The sequence below is a fragment of the Lingula anatina genome, chromosome 7, assembly GCF_051362555.1.
Source record: "Lingula anatina isolate TDL-2025a chromosome 7, LinAna3.0, whole genome shotgun sequence".
Classification (NCBI taxonomy): domain Eukaryota; kingdom Metazoa; phylum Brachiopoda; class Lingulata; order Lingulida; family Lingulidae; genus Lingula; species Lingula anatina.
In genome coordinates, this window is record NC_141773.1 from 14924872 (window position 1) to 14942911 (window position 18040).

The window sequence follows — 18040 nt, forward strand, 5'->3', positions numbered from 1 at the left end:
GCTCCAACGATGCGTTGCACGTGCGCAGTTTAGACGGTCTTGTTTATCTTCGATTCGTGCAATAATCGTTCACATGCAGGGTAGCTCGACGTTGCAGTAGGGCTTATACGACAGTCGTTGCCGAAAGGTTTTACGTTCCATCTAATCGGGACAAAAGGAGCCATCTGCATAAACAAGATTGAATGGGTAGGTGCCACGTCTTCCTGACATTTCATAAAGATACATTGGTTCTCGTTTTGGAGCTTTGGCATATTTTTCATTGTATTCAGGCATAAACTATGACATCGGAACACTAACAAATGGGCGTAGTAATGCCTACCTGTAGTAATTGAATGTATCCAATGTCGACCACTAATAACTTAAAATGTCCCTGAAGGAAGACCCTCATATATCTGCCCATGTAAATCCTGGCTGAAAATTCAAATGATGAAAATATTAATAGAAAATGTGGTCGTTCCTTACGCTGTGAACTGCATATCTTGTTATCTGCTCTCATACACGGCCGAATTTAAACGGAAATAAGCAAACCGTAATGTTTTTTGTCATTTTGCTGCATAGATGCGTAAAGCGTATTTCATCTTGGCAAGCCCTTGTAACCCGTATGTGTTCATCTTTCATTTAGGTGGGTTACCCTGAAAGGCGAGCTCTACACATCACCGGGTGAATTTTGTTCAAACTGACAAACTGCAAGAGCATGACTAACGTGCGGGAAAACAACGACATGGGACACGCGGATTTCCAAGCGCTCCGAGACATGGCCAACCGGATTCGACTTCACAGCGTTCGTGCAACCAGCGCTGCCGGCTCGGGGTAAGTTATATTGTCCCTTACAGGTGAGGTCAGAGATACACCACAAGTTAGCGAGAAATTTATATACTTTGATGAAAGGGTGAAATACAAACCAAAGAGATTTCGCTTCGCAAATATAAAACGGTAGACGAGAACAATTGTTCTATAATGTATAAGGCATAGAGTAATAAAACTGCTTGTTTTTTTTTTTCCTCGTGTTAAGAGTAGTCGCACGGTTTGCGAGAGTCCCGGTTTCGAATCCCGGTCGAGCCTGGTGTTTTCTCCCCCCCCCCCCCCCCCTTAAATTGCTACAAAATGTATAAGTGTAAATAAAAATTGAAAAGAAAGCTTTTTGCACTTAGTCTGACATAGATATATAAAATGAGCACGGGTCTCTTAAAATCAGTTAAAGAAAAAGGAACAAAGTTTCTAATTTATGATTCGCCATTGCCAAGAACGGAGACGGTCGAAAAGCTCGGGATAGTTCAGGTCGTGTCTATTCGCTTTGAAGGGCCCTTTTCACAACAGAACAAGCATTTACAGTAGGCCTATTGGTAGGTATATCGGCAGGCCCGTAGCCAACAAATTCAAAGGGGGGTAGGCCTACTTTTTCCGAAAAAGGTGGACCTTTTTACCGTGAAACCTACTTGTGCTTTATTTTTATGTTTTTTATAAAAGACAAATAAAAACAAGGCTTGGCAGATTTAAAATCGTGTTTAATTTACCAAAAAGTGGTTAAAATCACAACCCGTTTAGAAAAGGGGGTCGCAAAGAAAAAATGTGTAACTAGGCCTATATATTTTAAAAATCAGGAAACAATATCTTTCTCTAATGCAAACAAGTGTGAACATATAAATTATTAATATAATTTGTCATAAAATGTTGCAATTAGCAGTGTCATTTCCTTCATTTTTTAATGATTGATCAGTTTTGCCATAATCAGTGTCATTTCCTTCAATTTTTAATGATTAAACAGTTAAGTGATACAATGCATTACATAACAGCACCAATTATGAAAACAAAACTGCATAGGTGCAAAGGAAAGTGAATGAGTATTAGCGCTTTGCTAAACCTACAAATACAAAACATACATTATAAAGAAAAAAAATTAAAAAAATTACAAAAGTGATATCATAAGCTGTAAAAGAGAGGCACTGCTGTCATATACATTTAACATTTGAGAATACTCCATCAAGCGAATAAACTGTTTCCAGCGCATTAAAATGAAGATACAAGAAGTGTATGGTATATTGTTTTTGATGTTCAAAACATTTTATCTCCCTCCGGGCATGCGAACATACAGCAACGTTTGTCTGCACATTACTGCTAGAGACGTTAACGACGTACACAAATACGAATAGATATCGTGTTCTACAAAGTTACAGCCGATCACAACCCTATTTGCCCTATATATATCAACGATAGATATATAGCGCAGTAGATAATGTGCCTCTCGAAAGGTTTTAGAGTTGGAGTATTTTGTTAGATACATTACTATGTGCAGATGATGTAGTTTTAATAGCTTCTACCGAGGAAAATTTACAAGCTGTGCTTGCTCAGCTGTTGAAGTGGTCTTATAAATGGAGTTTGTTTGTAAACCAAATAAAAAACCAAAATTGAGCATTTCAAAAAGCCACGTGTGAAAAGGAGTAATTTTCAGTTTAATTGCAATGGGTCGGTACTTGTTTATGAAAAGTCTTATGAATATCATGGCTTAACTTTTTCAGGGACACTTTATAAAATTTCTTTTTTTTTTTTCGTTGTTGCTTTTCTATATATATGCGTGTATAACTTGTATTATCCTTGTAGGCCTACTTCACGGAGAGCATACTAGTATAATGCTTCCATGCTCTTTGTTTCTTGTGAATGAGCTTTGTTTAAAATTGTTGCAAATATGGGCGTCATGTAACATGCTGCTGGTAGGCAAATGAGGTTCTGTAAGCGCAAAAATATAAAAACCAAGGATATATTTGTAATCCACATACGCCAAACAATTGCACCAAGCCTTTTGACACGTGTGTCTTCTTCCTGCCACAGTATGCAGGTGTATAGAAATGTAATGATATAACAGGCAATAATTTAAAATCCGATATAGAGCTGCTAGAGAATTCTTTGGGGTACTTTACTATGAAAAAAGATACAGGCTTTATGGTTACAAAGTATAAAAGATGGTTGCACCTTACAGGAAAGTGGAATAAGCTGGTTAACGTGAGTCATGATAAGATCACGAAACAAGTCTTCCTTAGAGCTTATGATCTGGCATAAGAGGGTAATGGTAATTGCTGTGCCCATGTTTCTTTCGTTTCATCAATATGAGAAATCAAGGACGTAAGTAGTATATATCTACTGGTATGAAGCATTCGTTTCGTGACTTACTTATTTGTGGTTTTGGTGTTTTATTATTAAATAACTGAAGGATCAAAAGAGGTTTGACAAAAAATACAGTACGAACGAAGAACTAGCGTTACCGCAGTATTTTCTATTAAAAATACATCAGATTGTACAGACAACAGTAATAATGAAGTAGAACTTCACCACGATTGACGCGCGTTTTAATTTTGCTAAAGAGGTTACAAATCTACTTTTTTGAAGCAGAGATTGAGTAGTATTTGCTAATTCTGTACTGCAGGGAATTCGAAGTACACAGGAAGCAAATTGAATACATCGTTATACTCCCAGCATGGCAGATTTGAGGTATATTAAAAAAAAAAATGCTTCTGTAATACTTCTCAAAACCAATTTTGCAGTATGGCATAACGCTTGTTTTTAAATCTGGAAATATTTCAGCAGTTGTAGGCCTACCCTTTTGTAAAATTACCAAGATAAAACTGAAGTTTATTCATTTATTTAATCCAAAACCATATCACTCAAAAAACAGCAAGTAGAGTTATATAAGTTTATTTCTTAATTTCGCTACAACCATCGAAGATGACAAGACTGCCTCATAGAGTTAACCGCAATATACATGAATAATTCACCTATGTGAGGCGGCTTATGGATTAACAGAATATATATACGCAAATACACATATATATATCTCTTTTATAAGGCCATCAAAACCAGACTTAGAAACAATGTATTAATTAAATCTTTTAAAAGACAAACAGACAACAGGATTTTTAACCAAACTTGCACGGGATGTAAGCAATAGTTCAAGCCTGCCAAACAGAGCTACCTTTGCAACAATTACCGCAATGATATTATTTGATAATTGCAAGGTTGGTAAGGGGAGTAGTAACAAACAATCACTCCGTCTCCCTCTTTATGACGCTGAACCCCTCTTCATGACTCTGCACCTCTTGGAAGTTGATTGTATTTCTATCGTGCGTTTTCAACATCAGAAATTACTTGGATCAATCTTATGATTACATCTGGCATCTACCTACACATTTACTCTATGGTTGTAATGAGAAACGGATAAATGAACTGCAGCCGAATCAATTCTTTTAGTGCTCCTCCTTACCTGCACACCAAGGAAAATAACACAATAATGTAATTTTTACGTATGAAATTCAGGCCTACTCAACTACCAGACTCGCCACCGAATGATCCTGAATTCACCGGTAGATCAGACCACACTACCCGTTTTCAATTCAGGATGAATTCAGGATCATTCGGTGCCGAGTCTGGTATTTGGGTAGGCCTGAAATTTTCTGTCAATCAGCACCCGCCCTTACTTACTGAACTTAGTAATATATTTTACTCCAAAACTTAATTTGAGAAACCCGTAATTTGAACATTTTTCACTGATACCATGTGAAGCTAGACTACAAATAAAATACCTATGGTGACCTCGCTCTTTAAGTTTACTACCCTGATGAATGAAACAGTGTTCCGATGCACGTGAAAATCAAACTAAGGACAATAAAAAGAACTTACATCTAAAAAGTTTTATAGCTGGAACGACTGCATTTTTTATATTTTAAGTATTTTATTTATTTTCGTCTTGTAAAGGCTACTGGATATTTCAAATGGATATTAGCCTTTTTAAAAATAAATAGTAAGTTTATAAATATGACTTTATATGAATGATATAATATTGTTTCAGTTTTGGGCGACAAGTACAATACAACACTATAGGAACTCACGACGCCTAATGCAAAGGGGATCAATGAAAGAAATGCGCTGATTATACAGATAATATTATGTTAATTTTTTTGAAGTAGAATTTCGCGAAGTAGTCAATAAGTAGAGGATAGAGACATCATGAATATGGCAGACCCTGAACAGCAGAAAAACACTCAGCCTTTTATTTTCAAAGCAAAGTATACATAAATTAGAAGGCTGCTCTCGTAACGCAGACTACTTATTTTTTTGAAAATGTTTTCCTTGAGAGGCCTTTCCTTGAACTGATTAAGTGCCCTTCATCAGGGGTTGACATGAATGATATATATTTTAGGTAAAACTGCTGCAGTATTTCCTTTTTGGTGTAGTCTAGGATCCAATTAAATCCTAGGTGAAGTTTAAGTTTGTAAGATATTGATGTTTTTTATAAATTTCGAAATGGAATTAAATTTGTGATGCTCTTCATATGTACATACATTACCTAAGGTATTTGAGATATAGTGGCATCGATAAATGCACGGGGCAAGGTGTATGGTACAGCAAGCATACATAATACAACGAAAAAATATTTTGACATGTTGCCTAAAGCACCAAAGACTTGTATTGGCCTGTGGCTTTATTAAAAAAACAACAACAATCAATCTTGAATAAAATTATCCAGGCCTACCCAACTACCAGACTCGGCACCGAATGATCCTGAATTCACCGGTAAATCGGACCACACTACCCGTTTTCAAGATGTGATTCAGTACGCATTACACAGTATCATACCCTGAACAAATTTTGAGTGGTGATGCAATGCTTTTCAACCCCGCTAAGAATCGTCACTATCACATCGCGTACTAGGCAAGAGCGGTGTCGCGTCTGATACTGTGTAATGCGATCTAATACACACCTTGGAAACGGATAGTGTGGTCCGATTTACCGGTGAATTCTGGATCATTCGGTGCCGATTCTGGTAGTTGGGTAGGCCTGTGTTAGAGCGCATTGAGAACAGATGAGCTGCGGACTTCCTGATCCGTGGACAAAATATGGCCGACTCGACATAAAAAGCAATTAACCCACTTAATCCCCTGTCTCACCGTCTCCACACGCGCCATTAAACGGATCAAATCTCGACTCTGAGGTTTAATTGCTAGTCCCCGGCAGGGACAGAGCATGTAGAGACCGGGAGACCATCAGGGGATTAAAATAACATTCTTTTTCAAAGATTCCTAAAATTTTGCTTGAAATATTGTAAAAGTGAATCAGGATGCGAGTCTGAACGTAAGAGGACTGGCAAAGTCAGTTGAAAATTTGACAAAGAAAAATATATTAGGTAATTGACATTGTTTTGTTAACAAAAGACGACTATTGAATTTTTTTCAGTCACCCGACATCGTGTGCATCGATTGCTGAAATAACGTCAGTGTTGTTCTTCCATACGATGAGATACAGGGTCCAGAAGCCTCGTGACCCAAACAGTGACAGATTTGTCCTCTCAAAGGTAAGGGTAACGATTAGAAATGTTAATACAGTGCTACCCTCTACCAGGGCCACAGATAGCTTTTAACTAGGTATTCACTGATTTGTCTCTGGCAAATCCATGACACAATTGCGAACATCAAGTGAAAAATCAATTTGTGGCCCTGGTAGAGGATATACGTGAATAGGCTACAGAGGGTGACACCAGTAATTTACTTGCTTGTATTGTAGGCCTTACTAACTCATGCCATTTACAGCGCAAGGTGCCATGAATTAGCTAAGCACATATTTGTGATTATCTAGTTTAAAAAAATCAATCTGTGGCTCTGGTAGAGGGTAAATCAGTGTCCTTGGCTGAGAAAAGTGGTTGGGAGAGGGGGCGTTGCTGTTGACAGCCTACAATACACATGCTGATAAGTTACTTGTACTGCCTGTAGTACTGGGGCTCTCGTAGACGATAAACCAAGTAAAAAACTAGTGTGTGGACAAGGAAAAGGCTAACAATAGATAACCCCCCAGGTTTCTTTTTCATAAATTTGGTGGGGAGGGGGGTGCAGCTGTCTTTTAACATTAAAATTTTTTTTTAATATCATAAGTGCAATGAAGAATGTTGGAACAAGTCTCAGAGCGCGATAAAAGGAAAAAAGACAAAAGAATTATTAGATAGAGCCGAAAATTCCACTCTCTGTGTGGAATGTGTTTTGTTATTTTTAACATCGACTTTAGCTGAAATCAGGGTAGGATGTGCTTTGTTCTTGTGTGTAACTGAATCATACAGAATACAGCTCAGAGCTGCTACAGTTGTACTAAGGGACTATTTCCACAGACATTTGGATCGATCTATCTCACTGGGGAGTCTCACTAAATTGCTATCAACGAAACCGGCTTAAATGTCTGTCACGCCTAGCAAAACTGTTAGGGGGTAATTATCTTTACACCCTAGCTGATTCGGTAGGCGTGACAGACATTTAAACCTCTTGAGCTGATAGCAATTTAGCGTGAACCCCAGGGAGTTAGGTCGATCCAGATGGATCGATATAAGTATGGGAACCCAGTCTTATACTCTGGTATATGTATGTTGTTTAGGGTCATGCTGCTCCTGCACTGTACGCGGCGTGGGCCGAGGCTGGCTTATTTCCCGTGGAAGACCTACTTAATCTGAGAAAGGTGGACAGTGATTTAGAAGGACACCCAACCCCGGTACGCATTCTTTTTTAATTTGTTTGATTGTCTGGTTCTTTCTTTTAGTATTGGCTGGTTTATCTAGAAAACTACTAATGAAATATGATGTCAATGAAGATTTTTTCACGAAGTGCAATTAATATTAATAACCGTGTTGGTCTCGTTATAAAGGAATAAATCAAGTTAAAATGCATTTACAAAGATCAACTAAAACTACATTTAAATGCCATTTTATACCAAGTATAAAATCGTATTTAGTACCATGTTTTAGGTGATCTTTATAGATGTGTTTTGAGCTTGATTTGCTTAATACTCTGAGAGAGAACATTTCTCTGATGGCCTTATTTACATTTCTAGAGACTCGAGTTTATTGACGTTGCGACGGGCTCACTAGGCCAGGGACTGAGCTGTGCCGCCGGTATGGCGTATACCGGGAAATACTTTGACAGGGCAAGGTACGTATAATAAATAATCATAATCACTTTTATTACGAGGAATTTTTAAAGAGATTTTAGAACTATCATAATTGTTTTCAGCTATTATGTAAAACGACCAGGGTTTGAATGTTTAAAGGTATTTGGCCGCTCTTGTAACGTTAATTAGTAATTAGCTAGACGGTCCGATTGATGGGGGCCCTCCCCCCATGGGGATAGGGATGGGGGTAGGGTCTTATAAACACGTACGATGTAAAATCCGTCACCATGAAAATTCTAGTGCTGTCTCTCTTTGGAAGATATCTCTTATATAATTTCTACCGGTAGATTTTACTCTGATTCATGAGATAAAATCAGAGGACTCTTCAACTTTGAATAAAGAACTTTTCGCCCAGCAGTTTATGCGTACTTACAGTTATGTGTTTTATTCTACAGTTATCGTGTGTTCTGCGTTGTTGGCGACGGCGAAAGTGCAGAGGGTTCTATATGGGAGGCCATGGCCTTCGCCAGCTTCTACAAACTAGACAACCTGGTCGCCATATTTGACGTAAACCGTTTTGGGCAGAGTGACTTAACGGCGCTGGAGCACGACTTGGATGCTTATAGGATAAGAGTTGAGGCATTCGGGTACGTTCGATGAACTTCGGGTTTACTTGAAGTTAAAAACAGTGAAAACATTTGATTGTCAATAATTCATTGTCACTGTGGGATAAAGTAAGCTAGTAGTCGAACTCTTCACCTCTCTTACAAGAAAAAACATGAAAAGGGGGGAGATACAACTAGCAAGGTGGACTTCCCTCTTTGCACCCTGGTTCCTCCTGCCGTTTGGTAGAAAATTTGATTTATACTTACTTGCTTATCCTTCGAGCCATGGTCGACTCAAAAGGCTTGTCAGCATCCATCGACATCTCCCTCTATCTTTTGCTGCTATGCCGGCATTACCCTGTCACCCCATTTCTTTTCGCTCGGCTTCGGCTTATATCCTACTACTATTGTCTGCGCCCTTAATGGGATGTCACGAGTTCTGTTAATGACACAGATTTAAGCCAAAATATGTGGGCACGCTTTGCCTCTTATTATGGTTTTATTTATTGATTCTATTCCCGTTTCTTTACGAAAGGTGTTACAATAATTTTACCTGAATTTGTTACGAATATGAGTCATCAATCTCATAGCAAGTATCCATAAGCCCACTTGTTTTATAAATCTCGTTACAGATGGAACACGTACGTTGTAGACGGCCACAGTGTGGAGGAATTGGTTCAGGCTTTCGCTGCAGCGGAACAAGTAAAAGATAAACCGTCTTGCGTCATTGCAAAGACATTCAAAGGCAAAGGATTTCCTGGTAGGCGTGTATAGATAGCAGCAGTGATCTTCCATGGGGGCCTGTTTCACAGAAACATTAATTGCCCCAATCTCTCTCTCTCTCTCTCTCTCTCTCTCTTTCTCTCTCTCTCTCTCTCTCTCTCTATATATATATATATATTACTAAATAAATAATGTAAAAAGATCAGTTTGTGATTCACCTTGAATAGGTTCGTTAATATTCACAGAAATGGTACAGTTTTGGAAAAACAGCGTTTCCATTTCCCCATATTTTGTCTTTTAGCGTCCTACTGGACGCTCTCAATAATTATAAACCTTCGCAATTCAAAATAACGAGGCCAGGCTTTTGGCCCAACCCCTGTTTGGCATCCATCACTCGCCCGCGATAAATGTTTCGATACGTATATGTACTTTGCCAAGAGAGCTTAAAATAATTTCGGATCAGTTCCCTATGTTATCGTCATGAAAGCTGTACTTATATAATTACCAGGCAGTGAAGACCAGGCAAAGTTCCACGGGAAAGTAGTTGGCGATAAAGATTTAGTCATCGACTCCATTGAGAAACAGTTGGTATCGAAGGGGTCTTTAAACCTTGAACCACGGCTGCCTATTGATGATGCTCCTCCTGTCAATATCCAAGATCTAATCTTGCCAGAGCCGCCAAATTATAGGAAGGGAGACAGGGTGAGGCGTTTTGCGCTCGTTTCTACTCTTTTTTGGGTTGTATGAAGGGATGTCTTTTGCCACTGTTTATGAGAAAGACGTACTTGAGACTTTCGAGACAGTTCTTTGTTTACATTTTACTTAGGCAGACGTTCACTGGTTTATTTTAATGAAAAGTTTTACCCCAACAATGAATACAAAAATGGGTGAGTTTCTCTATTTTTTGAAGTCAAAGGAAGTTTAAAAAGCTGATGCCTTTCGTGTCCAATATTCAGAATTGGGGGGGGGGGGGGCATCAGGGAAAGGGATGTTTTTCTCCATTTTAGCATCCCCTGTGCTTATTTTGGTGACAACATGATCTTTTGTCATTACGAAATCACTATTGTTATGGAGTTTTGGTCAATATTCAGTTCAATTTGAATTTTTGGTCGAGGTGGTCCTGATCGGTATGTGCCTCACAAAGAATACGGTTTGGAGATGTTTGCATCTAATTTTCCTAATTGCTTGTCCCACATGTGATTCTATTTTCTAGCTAGCTCCCCGGGTGGGCTTTGCCAGCGCTTCATCAAAGCTTGGAAAACTAAACAAGCGCGTTATCACTCTGGACGGGGACATGCGTGGCTCCACCTTTTCCAACAAGTTTAGGGTAAGTTTTCACCTCATACTATCATGTTGTCATCGCAAACACTGTTCCCCGTGTTATTTGTGTTATTTTTAAAAAATATTATTAACGTTGATAGCTTCTTGGCATTGTTTTTTCCTTTTCCGTTGGAATATTTCTAATATTAATTTTTTTATGCAACGGAGTCAGTAAGAGAAGAAAAAGGAAAGAGAGTGCGAGATGTAAGTGATAACTAGTAATATATATTCCGGTCAATCGATGCCAAAATTACTGTCATAAACATATAAATAAATAAAAATGTCTATGTTTCATGTCCAGGAGACTTGTCCTGATCAGTTCTTAGAATGCTTCATAGCGGAACAAAACATGGTTGGCGTGGCGATAGGGTGCGCCACCAGGGACAGAACAGTGGTCTTTCTCTGCACATACGGGAGTTTCCTAACAAGGGCTTACGACCAGATTCGCATGGGGGCCATCTCACAAACCAATATCAATATTCTGGGGTCTCATCCTGGAGTTTCCGTAGGTAGGTAGAGAAACAAAACACGTGTTTTCTTTTTTCAACACAAAGCTGCTGCTTCTGATTTTGATTTCTTCTGTAATACGTCCGTTCTGGAAATATAGTCGACACTACAAATATGAATAATATATGCAAACTTGTGTGCCTTCGTGCGTCATATAGAGTGCTACACTTTATGTTTTTTGATGGATTTATTAACAAAGAAGCAATTGCCTTCGTTTGCATTGCAAACATGTTTCATTTTATGGATCCATTAAGTTTCTATGAATTTGGGAATTGCGACAAAGTCGAACGTGGGCGTTAGTCATCTGAGGAGAAGCACTTGTCGTTGCACTCAGTAGCTTGCAGTAAACGCCGTTGGCATAATTATTGCAACTTTTATGTACATCGTTGCAATAGCACCCTCTGTAAACAAATCCAACCAAATCCACAATTAGCATTTGAAGGCTCTGAATGAGTTAGCATATGCCATTGGGCTCGCATACCTTTCAAAATTTCCTTCTGTCTCTCTTTTTATATGTATGCATGGCTACCAATCTGTCTGCGAAAAAAAGATCTACAGCCCTTGTACATTGCAGGTGCAGACGGGCCGTCTCAGATGGGTATGGAGGACATGGCGATGTTTCGTGCCGTGCCCAATTGCACAGTGTTCTACCCGAGCGACGCGGTCTCCATGGAGGGTGCCGTGAAACTCGCCGCATGCACCAAAGGAATAGCGTATATCCGGTCCACTCGATCAGAAACCAGCGTTATATACGACAACGAGGAGAGATTTCATATAGGAGAGGCAAAGGTAAGGTTTTGATTGGTATTCGAACAATTTATGTTCCATGCCATTTGTATAGCTTAAGCAAAACTGCCTTGATAAGTATGGCAAGATGTTCACTATAACTTTCTAAATGCAGACCTACGTGTAGGCCCTTTTTCATTTTATTGCCAAATTGAAACCAAAATCGGATGACTGGACATGTCAAATTTACACTGAATTAAGAAGTGACAAAAGACGTGACCCATGTAATCGTGTAAAGGCTACCGATATAAACTTATCTATTATGTTTTGTGACTACACATGCTATAATTTTTGTATATGGCGTTTGTTTTTTAATATGTCCTGCTTATTATCTTTAAGAAGGTTTGTTCAAGGCTGATGCTGATAGGTTACGCGTTTGTTAGAACTGTTTCAATGGCGGTAAAGTGCCACCTCTTTCAGCGTCGGCGATACTTCCCTCCCAACCCCCACCAAAAAAAAAAAAAGAAAAACGATACTGAGCGAAAGAGGACATTTTCCTTCTCTGTGCCCTACATTTTATATACATGTTACAAATTTTTATATAAATATAAAATTATGCTTGCCCGCCCAAGGAAAATCCAGGATCCCCCAGCAGTATCAGTTATTCACAACTGGGACCCAGCATCCAAGTGTGCATGCAGTTGAAAAATAAGAAGCGATTTTTAAAAGCGATTCCAACGGCCTGAATTCTAATCGATCAGTATACAGAATGTTATTCTTCATTTCTGTCAGGTTGTGCGACAACACCCCAACGATCAAGTCACCGTGGTGGCAGCGGGCGTTACCCTGGATACAGCACTGCAGGCAGCTGCCATTTTGGAAACTGAGGGAATACACATCCGTGTCATAGACCCCTTCACCGTGAAACCGTTGGACAGGGAGACGATTCTCTCCTCCGCTAGGGCAACTGGGGGCAGAGTTTTGACAGTTGAGGATCACTATCCAGAAGGTATGGTGTTTCAAAAAATAAATTAACTGTTATGGTATATCAGTTTTTTCTAAAACTCCCCTTATCCCCATGGGAACTATTCGTTCGATTACAGGGTAGATGATCGTGTGAGTTATGGATTAATCAGTCTTTCAGTGTGTGTATATATTACCGAGAAAGAATATTCGATTTCTCTGTATAGCATGGACAGCAAAATGTTTGACAGCAGCGTGTGCTAACAGTATAGGGGAAGGGGCATTGGCGTGTTTAATTGTATGTAAGAATAATAAAATTGGAATAATTGAAAAGTCAGTGGCTGAACTATCACTTTGGAGATCTGACCAAACACTATGCGATTGTTGCTACGGCACGCAAAATTTGTGGTAATTTTTTTACTGTACTGTAAAAAGAATATCATATCTACTTAATCAATAACCTGTAATCCACTCAAAACTTCGCACTGCATTTAATTATCTAATTATCTTTTCCAGGGGGTATAGGCGAAGCAGTGGCGGCAGCTATCGGAGATCAGAGCGACATCCGTGTGCGCATTTTAGCCGTACGTGATATTCCGCGCAGTGGGCCAGGTGATGTCCTTTTGGACAAATACGGCCTTGGGCCATCATCTATCATCAAGGCCATCAAAGAAGATATAGGGGCCAATTGAGCAATGTTTAGGCATGCACTGTTCAAGTGTTGCGCATCTTGTAACTGTGGTATTTTCGACCTGCACATTTACCAGATGGCGAACATTTATGCATTTATAAAAGCCTCTGACATAGGCACTCTGTGGGGTTTAGTATAGTTAAACGGAACAAATTATTGAGGAGTTTGGTTCATCTGGCCACATTGCGATTTACCTGTCTCATCAGTATCTCTGTGTATAATCTGTCTCGTGTTAAGACATAAGGAGGGGACTTTTTGTACATTTATTTGGAACTGCTGAAAGGCTCTTGTGGTGTGCTCTTTTTATTGAGCCTGTATTATTATTATTAGATGGATTTGTGTGCAAAGCTGAGTTCTTTTTCAAATAGACATATTTCAACAATTCTGCTCAAATTTATATTAATTTACAACAAAAACGTCACCACAAACATCAACTCAAAAATGCAACGACGATAACATGTACAATACAAGTACACTAATGTCCGTTTTAAACCAGTTCCGCGTCCTTTGCCAATCCGTAGAACATGCTCCTCTTGTCCTGAAGTAACACACTGGGTGGTTGGAATTCCTTAATGGTGCCCTTGTCTAGTACTAGGACCCTGCAATATAAAAGATGATCCATATGACACCAGCCTGTATGATTACATCACATACTTTGAAGTCGACCGATATAATCTTTTCACAATAAATATGCGGGTCACATATTAAGCCTACGGAAAAACAAATATATATTAGATAATGTTACACCGCAACGTACAAAGGACTGTGAGTAAAATAATATTCCTTAAAGGTTGCTGTGATAATTCGGGCAGTGTCAATAGCACAAACTACCAGGTAACGTCAGAGACGTGATATAGGCGAATACACATCGTACAGAAAACTGCCACATCTGAAAGAATTATAACACAAAAGAATCGGTGACCCGGTGATAACGGGTTTTATTTCAAAGGGCACGTATTTAACTGGAAGAAGATATTGAAGACGGCAATTAACAGATCTCACTTCTATTAAGTCTATTTATCTCGAGAAGGGACCAAATAAAACTGTCACGAGCTACAGTAGTTCGCACAACCCTTTTCATTTTCTATACCAAGCAACTGTAAGCTTGTATTTTTAAGGGTAGTGAACTATCACCATTTATAATAACACGACGCTTTACAGGGTATATACAGAGTCCCGCTATGGTAAATGCATACACTTGATTTAACATTCTTGAATGATATGTTATCCTTAAAATTAATATATGTTATTCAAAAATTAATTTATAAATAAAAGATGCCAATGACAACCGCTGTTCTCGGAATTAAAAGAGTATTTTTCTTTTACTTTTTTGATAAAAAAATATGAACATAAAAACTTTCGTAGATATATAGCAACGCACATTTGGATAAATACCGAGTCTCTTTGTCGTTTAAGTGACACATTGTGCTAGAGAAGCACAGTGAGTTGACAAGTTTGTGGTCCAGGGGACAACGTGTGAATGTGATTGAAATACAGTAGAACTGAAAGACAGCATCTAGCAGCTGACTGTCTGCACGGTTGATATACAGACCACTATTTTATAGTGATGTAGGCCTATTAAGGACCCTACACTGTATAAGGATACCAAAAACCAAATATGGTAACGTGGACTGCACAGGTTAGGGAAAACAATATTTGAAGAGACGACCAACATGTATTTGAAATAAGATTGCGAAATTCCTCGAATTAAGAACAAAGTTCGATCTTACCTGTCACTGTCCAAAATTGTATTCAGTCTGTGAGCAATAGTTATCACGGTGCACTCTTTGAACTCTGACCTGATAGAGGATTGGATAAGGTCATCGGTCTCCATGTCAACAGCCGCAGTTGCTTCATCTAAAACAAGAATCTTAGTCTTCCGAAGAATGGCCCTTGCTAGACACACTAACTGCCGTTGTCCTACACTGAAATTGAGAAAAATCGTCATACATCTTTACAATAACTTGATCTTATTAAAATCATTCACACATAAAAAACATTAATTATGATATGATGAAAAATGTCGGATTGAATACTCATGGGCACTCGCCAAAATATACCTCAAATTTTCTCCGGCTTCTGATATTTCATGCTCAAGTCTTGCAGGCAGAGTGGCCACAAAATCTTTCAAGTGCGCATGCTCAAGTGCGTTCCATACATCCTGATCAGAGTATAAACCAAATGGGTCTAAGTTTGTTCTCAAGGTCCCAGAGAATAGTTCAGGTTCCTGCGATCAAGTTGAAAGATATTTAAAACAAAATCTGATTTTTAAAAAAACATTATGTTGGAAATAAAAAGAAAGAGACACATATTTTGCATAAAAGTGCTAACGACTGAACGCGCGTTAATCATCCCACACATGTAAAGTGTATTAGTTGTTTATTCCCATTTAAGGATTTTGCCATAACAGTGGATAAATGTCACAATTTCCATAGGCCACATCGCACAGAAATTTGTAAATAGAGCAACTAATGACATTCACTGAACCCTAAATCATGGATTAGACATACTTATGTATGTACATTATCTTCACCAAATATCTAATACATACTTTAAAGGCTTGCTATTAATGAAAATAATAAAACAAAGCATCATGAGGGGGTTCTTGACTTCATAGCATACCTGTGGTATAATTGTGACTTTAGACCGTAATTGATGCAATCCAATGTCAGCGATGTTAATGCCATCTATCGTGATGCTGCCTGCTGCTGATTCTATTATTCTGAACAGAGCCAAAGCAATTGAAGATTTCCCCGCACCTGTGCGACCAACGATGCCAACCTGGCAATGGTCAGACATTTCCACATAATGAACTCCAAAATTAAATTAAATATATGCTTTCACCGCACCTAAGCTGTTTTCCACATCATTTTTTCATGCGATCGAATTTTCAAATTACTTAAAAGTTGTGAACAAGTACCGACGGATTATTAAGAAAAACAGCAAGTCTTTATCTATGACTGAAAGAAGTAAACCGACATGCTTATGCAAGCACTCCTTGACTTCAGTATACACAGACTACAAACAAGTATTTTAGGGCTCATCTGTTTTTATCATAATTTTCACAAGCCCAAAAACCGTACACTGGAAAGGGTGATGGTTAATGCCCTCTGTAAGCTTTTGAAAAATAATGAAAATGACGTTCCACATTCCTGTAAAAGGTAATCATCTCTAGCTTTTTACATTGCACTCTCTAAAGCAGATTGGAGTGGGGGTTCTTGAAAAAATTTACGCTTTGTACACTTGTGAAAATGATGAAAAGATTAATTATCCCCACAAAAAAAGACGATTAATGACGATTAAGGGTCATGCAATTTTCACTTTTATACCTTCTCTCCAGGCTCAACTTGGAATGTGACCTTTTTAAGCACAAGGTCCAGTCCAGGCCGGTAACGAACACTGTACTGGTCAAACTTGACCTCGCCTTTCTGTGGCCACTCTGGGGGTGGACGATGGTCATCGACGCTCCATGGGGCCTTTCAGTAGAAAGTAAACCCGGTGTTAAGGTCAATTTGGTAAGATGTTTACAAAAGATGAAGAGAGAAATTTGAAGTTATACATATTTTTCTGCAGTCAATAGAATAGACTGATGCCCAGCAATGTTATTTCAACGCTAAATGATCGGTTCAGTTCAAAAGGTTTGAATTCAGTGCGCATTTATGCATGATTGGTAAATTAAATCATATTAACTTGTGTAATGTATACATTATCTACGGATCACCTCAATTCCCACTGCTGAATATTCTTTTATCCTTTCTAAGGCAATTGCCTGGGTTTCAAAGTTACAGCATGTCCTCGCCATGAAATTTAACATCTGTATCACCTACAACATTGATAATAATGATAATGAAATTATAAATGGAAATTAGAATAACATACGTGGATTCCCTTTGACTCATATCACCCAATTGTAGTAGTTTCTTATACGACTCAAATAAAGTCGACATGCCAAGGGATACACCAAAATAATCCCTCGGTCAACCCCCCCCCCCCCCCCCCCCCCATAAATAGCTCTAATCTTTTTTGTTCTTGAGTAACAGATGCAGGTGTATTGGAAAATAGACTGCATGCTGTAGTAGGCTACTCGTATATAAGCTACATTTGGCTCACGCAATACAAAGCCATCATACTGTTTTATACTACCGGAAAACGGATTGTTTTGGTAATATGTACTGTAGCATGTAATAAACTATTACGATATAAACTCAGCCCTTACATTAAGGGATATAGAGATGGACATCCCAGCGTCACCTCCCGTGATGCTTCCAGACTCGGTTGCCAGGACAGCAAATATGGCGGCAAACAGCACAACGAGAGACCCGTATGTTTCTAACAGAATGCTGCACCAACTGAAAATATATCCCATCACTTTGTCAACTTGATAGAAGGACAGCGAAAAAATTGTACTGGTACTACGGTAGTGTTGAAATAGATGACCAAGTACCAATCAAAGGGAATAGATTGTTCCATATATTTTAGTGTTTCAAACTATACAATTTTTTTCAAATCGATAAATCTATTAGGTATTAGAACTTGTACATGTTATTAACGTAATATATGGGAAAGAGGTTTTCCAGTCACATATATTACT

At 38.6% G+C, this 18040-nt stretch overlaps 3 protein-coding genes across 4 annotated transcripts in view; 1 reads left to right on the forward strand and 2 right to left on the reverse strand.

The window, feature by feature from the left end:
• The window catches only part of LOC106169328 (uncharacterized), a 31502-nt gene extending 30909 nt beyond the window's left edge, over positions 1–593 (reverse strand). Inside the window, exon 1 of the mRNA XM_087017764.1 lies at positions 320–593. Coding sequence (XP_086873890.1) covers positions 320–496 — 177 coding nt within the window. The 5' untranslated portion in view covers positions 497–593. The remainder of the gene's footprint in view (positions 1–319) is intronic.
• LOC106169334 (transketolase-like protein 2) lies at positions 1–13831 on the forward strand. Of its 2 annotated transcripts, none has more exons than XM_013548750.2 (13): positions 1–186; positions 623–810; positions 6223–6340; positions 7405–7518; positions 7858–7955; positions 8370–8561; positions 9152–9279; positions 9751–9944; positions 10456–10569; positions 10864–11071; positions 11644–11858; positions 12588–12804; positions 13275–13831. In XM_013548750.2, the coding sequence occupies exons 2-13, from the start codon at positions 695–697 to the stop codon at positions 13448–13450; spliced, it is 1890 nt and encodes a 629-aa protein (XP_013404204.2). In that variant the 5' UTR covers positions 1–186; positions 623–694; the 3' UTR covers positions 13451–13831. The 2 variants fall into 2 exon arrangements, with proteins under 2 accessions (XP_013404204.2, XP_086873892.1); XM_087017766.1 differs by having other exon boundaries at positions 9152–9276; positions 9748–9944.
• LOC106169316 (multidrug resistance-associated protein 1) overlaps positions 13699–18040 on the reverse strand; it is an 18917-nt gene continuing 14575 nt past the window's right edge. The window contains exons 26-32 of the mRNA XM_087017763.1: positions 17666–17798; positions 17171–17272; positions 16779–16925; positions 16072–16230; positions 15510–15676; positions 15180–15374; positions 13699–14048 (exon numbers count right to left, since the gene is read on the reverse strand). Of these exons, the coding sequence (XP_086873889.1) occupies positions 13937–14048; positions 15180–15374; positions 15510–15676; positions 16072–16230; positions 16779–16925; positions 17171–17272; positions 17666–17798 (1015 nt within the window). The 3' untranslated portion in view covers positions 13699–13936. The remainder of the gene's footprint in view (positions 14049–15179; positions 15375–15509; positions 15677–16071; positions 16231–16778; positions 16926–17170; positions 17273–17665; positions 17799–18040) is intronic.

What these genes read in the sequence shown, in the direction of transcription:
- LOC106169334 (XM_013548750.2), top strand. Translation starts at nt 695, where the DNA reads ATGACTAACGTGCGGGAAAACAACGACATGGGACACGCGGATTTCCAA. An exon ending in CCTTTTCCAACAAGTTTAGG is followed by an intron (nt 10,570 to 10,863) that starts GTAAGTTTTCAC and finishes TTTCATGTCCAG; the next exon opens with GAGACTTGTCCTGATCAGTT. An exon ending in TGAGGATCACTATCCAGAAG is followed by an intron (nt 12,805 to 13,274) that starts GTATGGTGTTTC and finishes TATCTTTTCCAG; the next exon opens with GGGGTATAGGCGAAGCAGTG.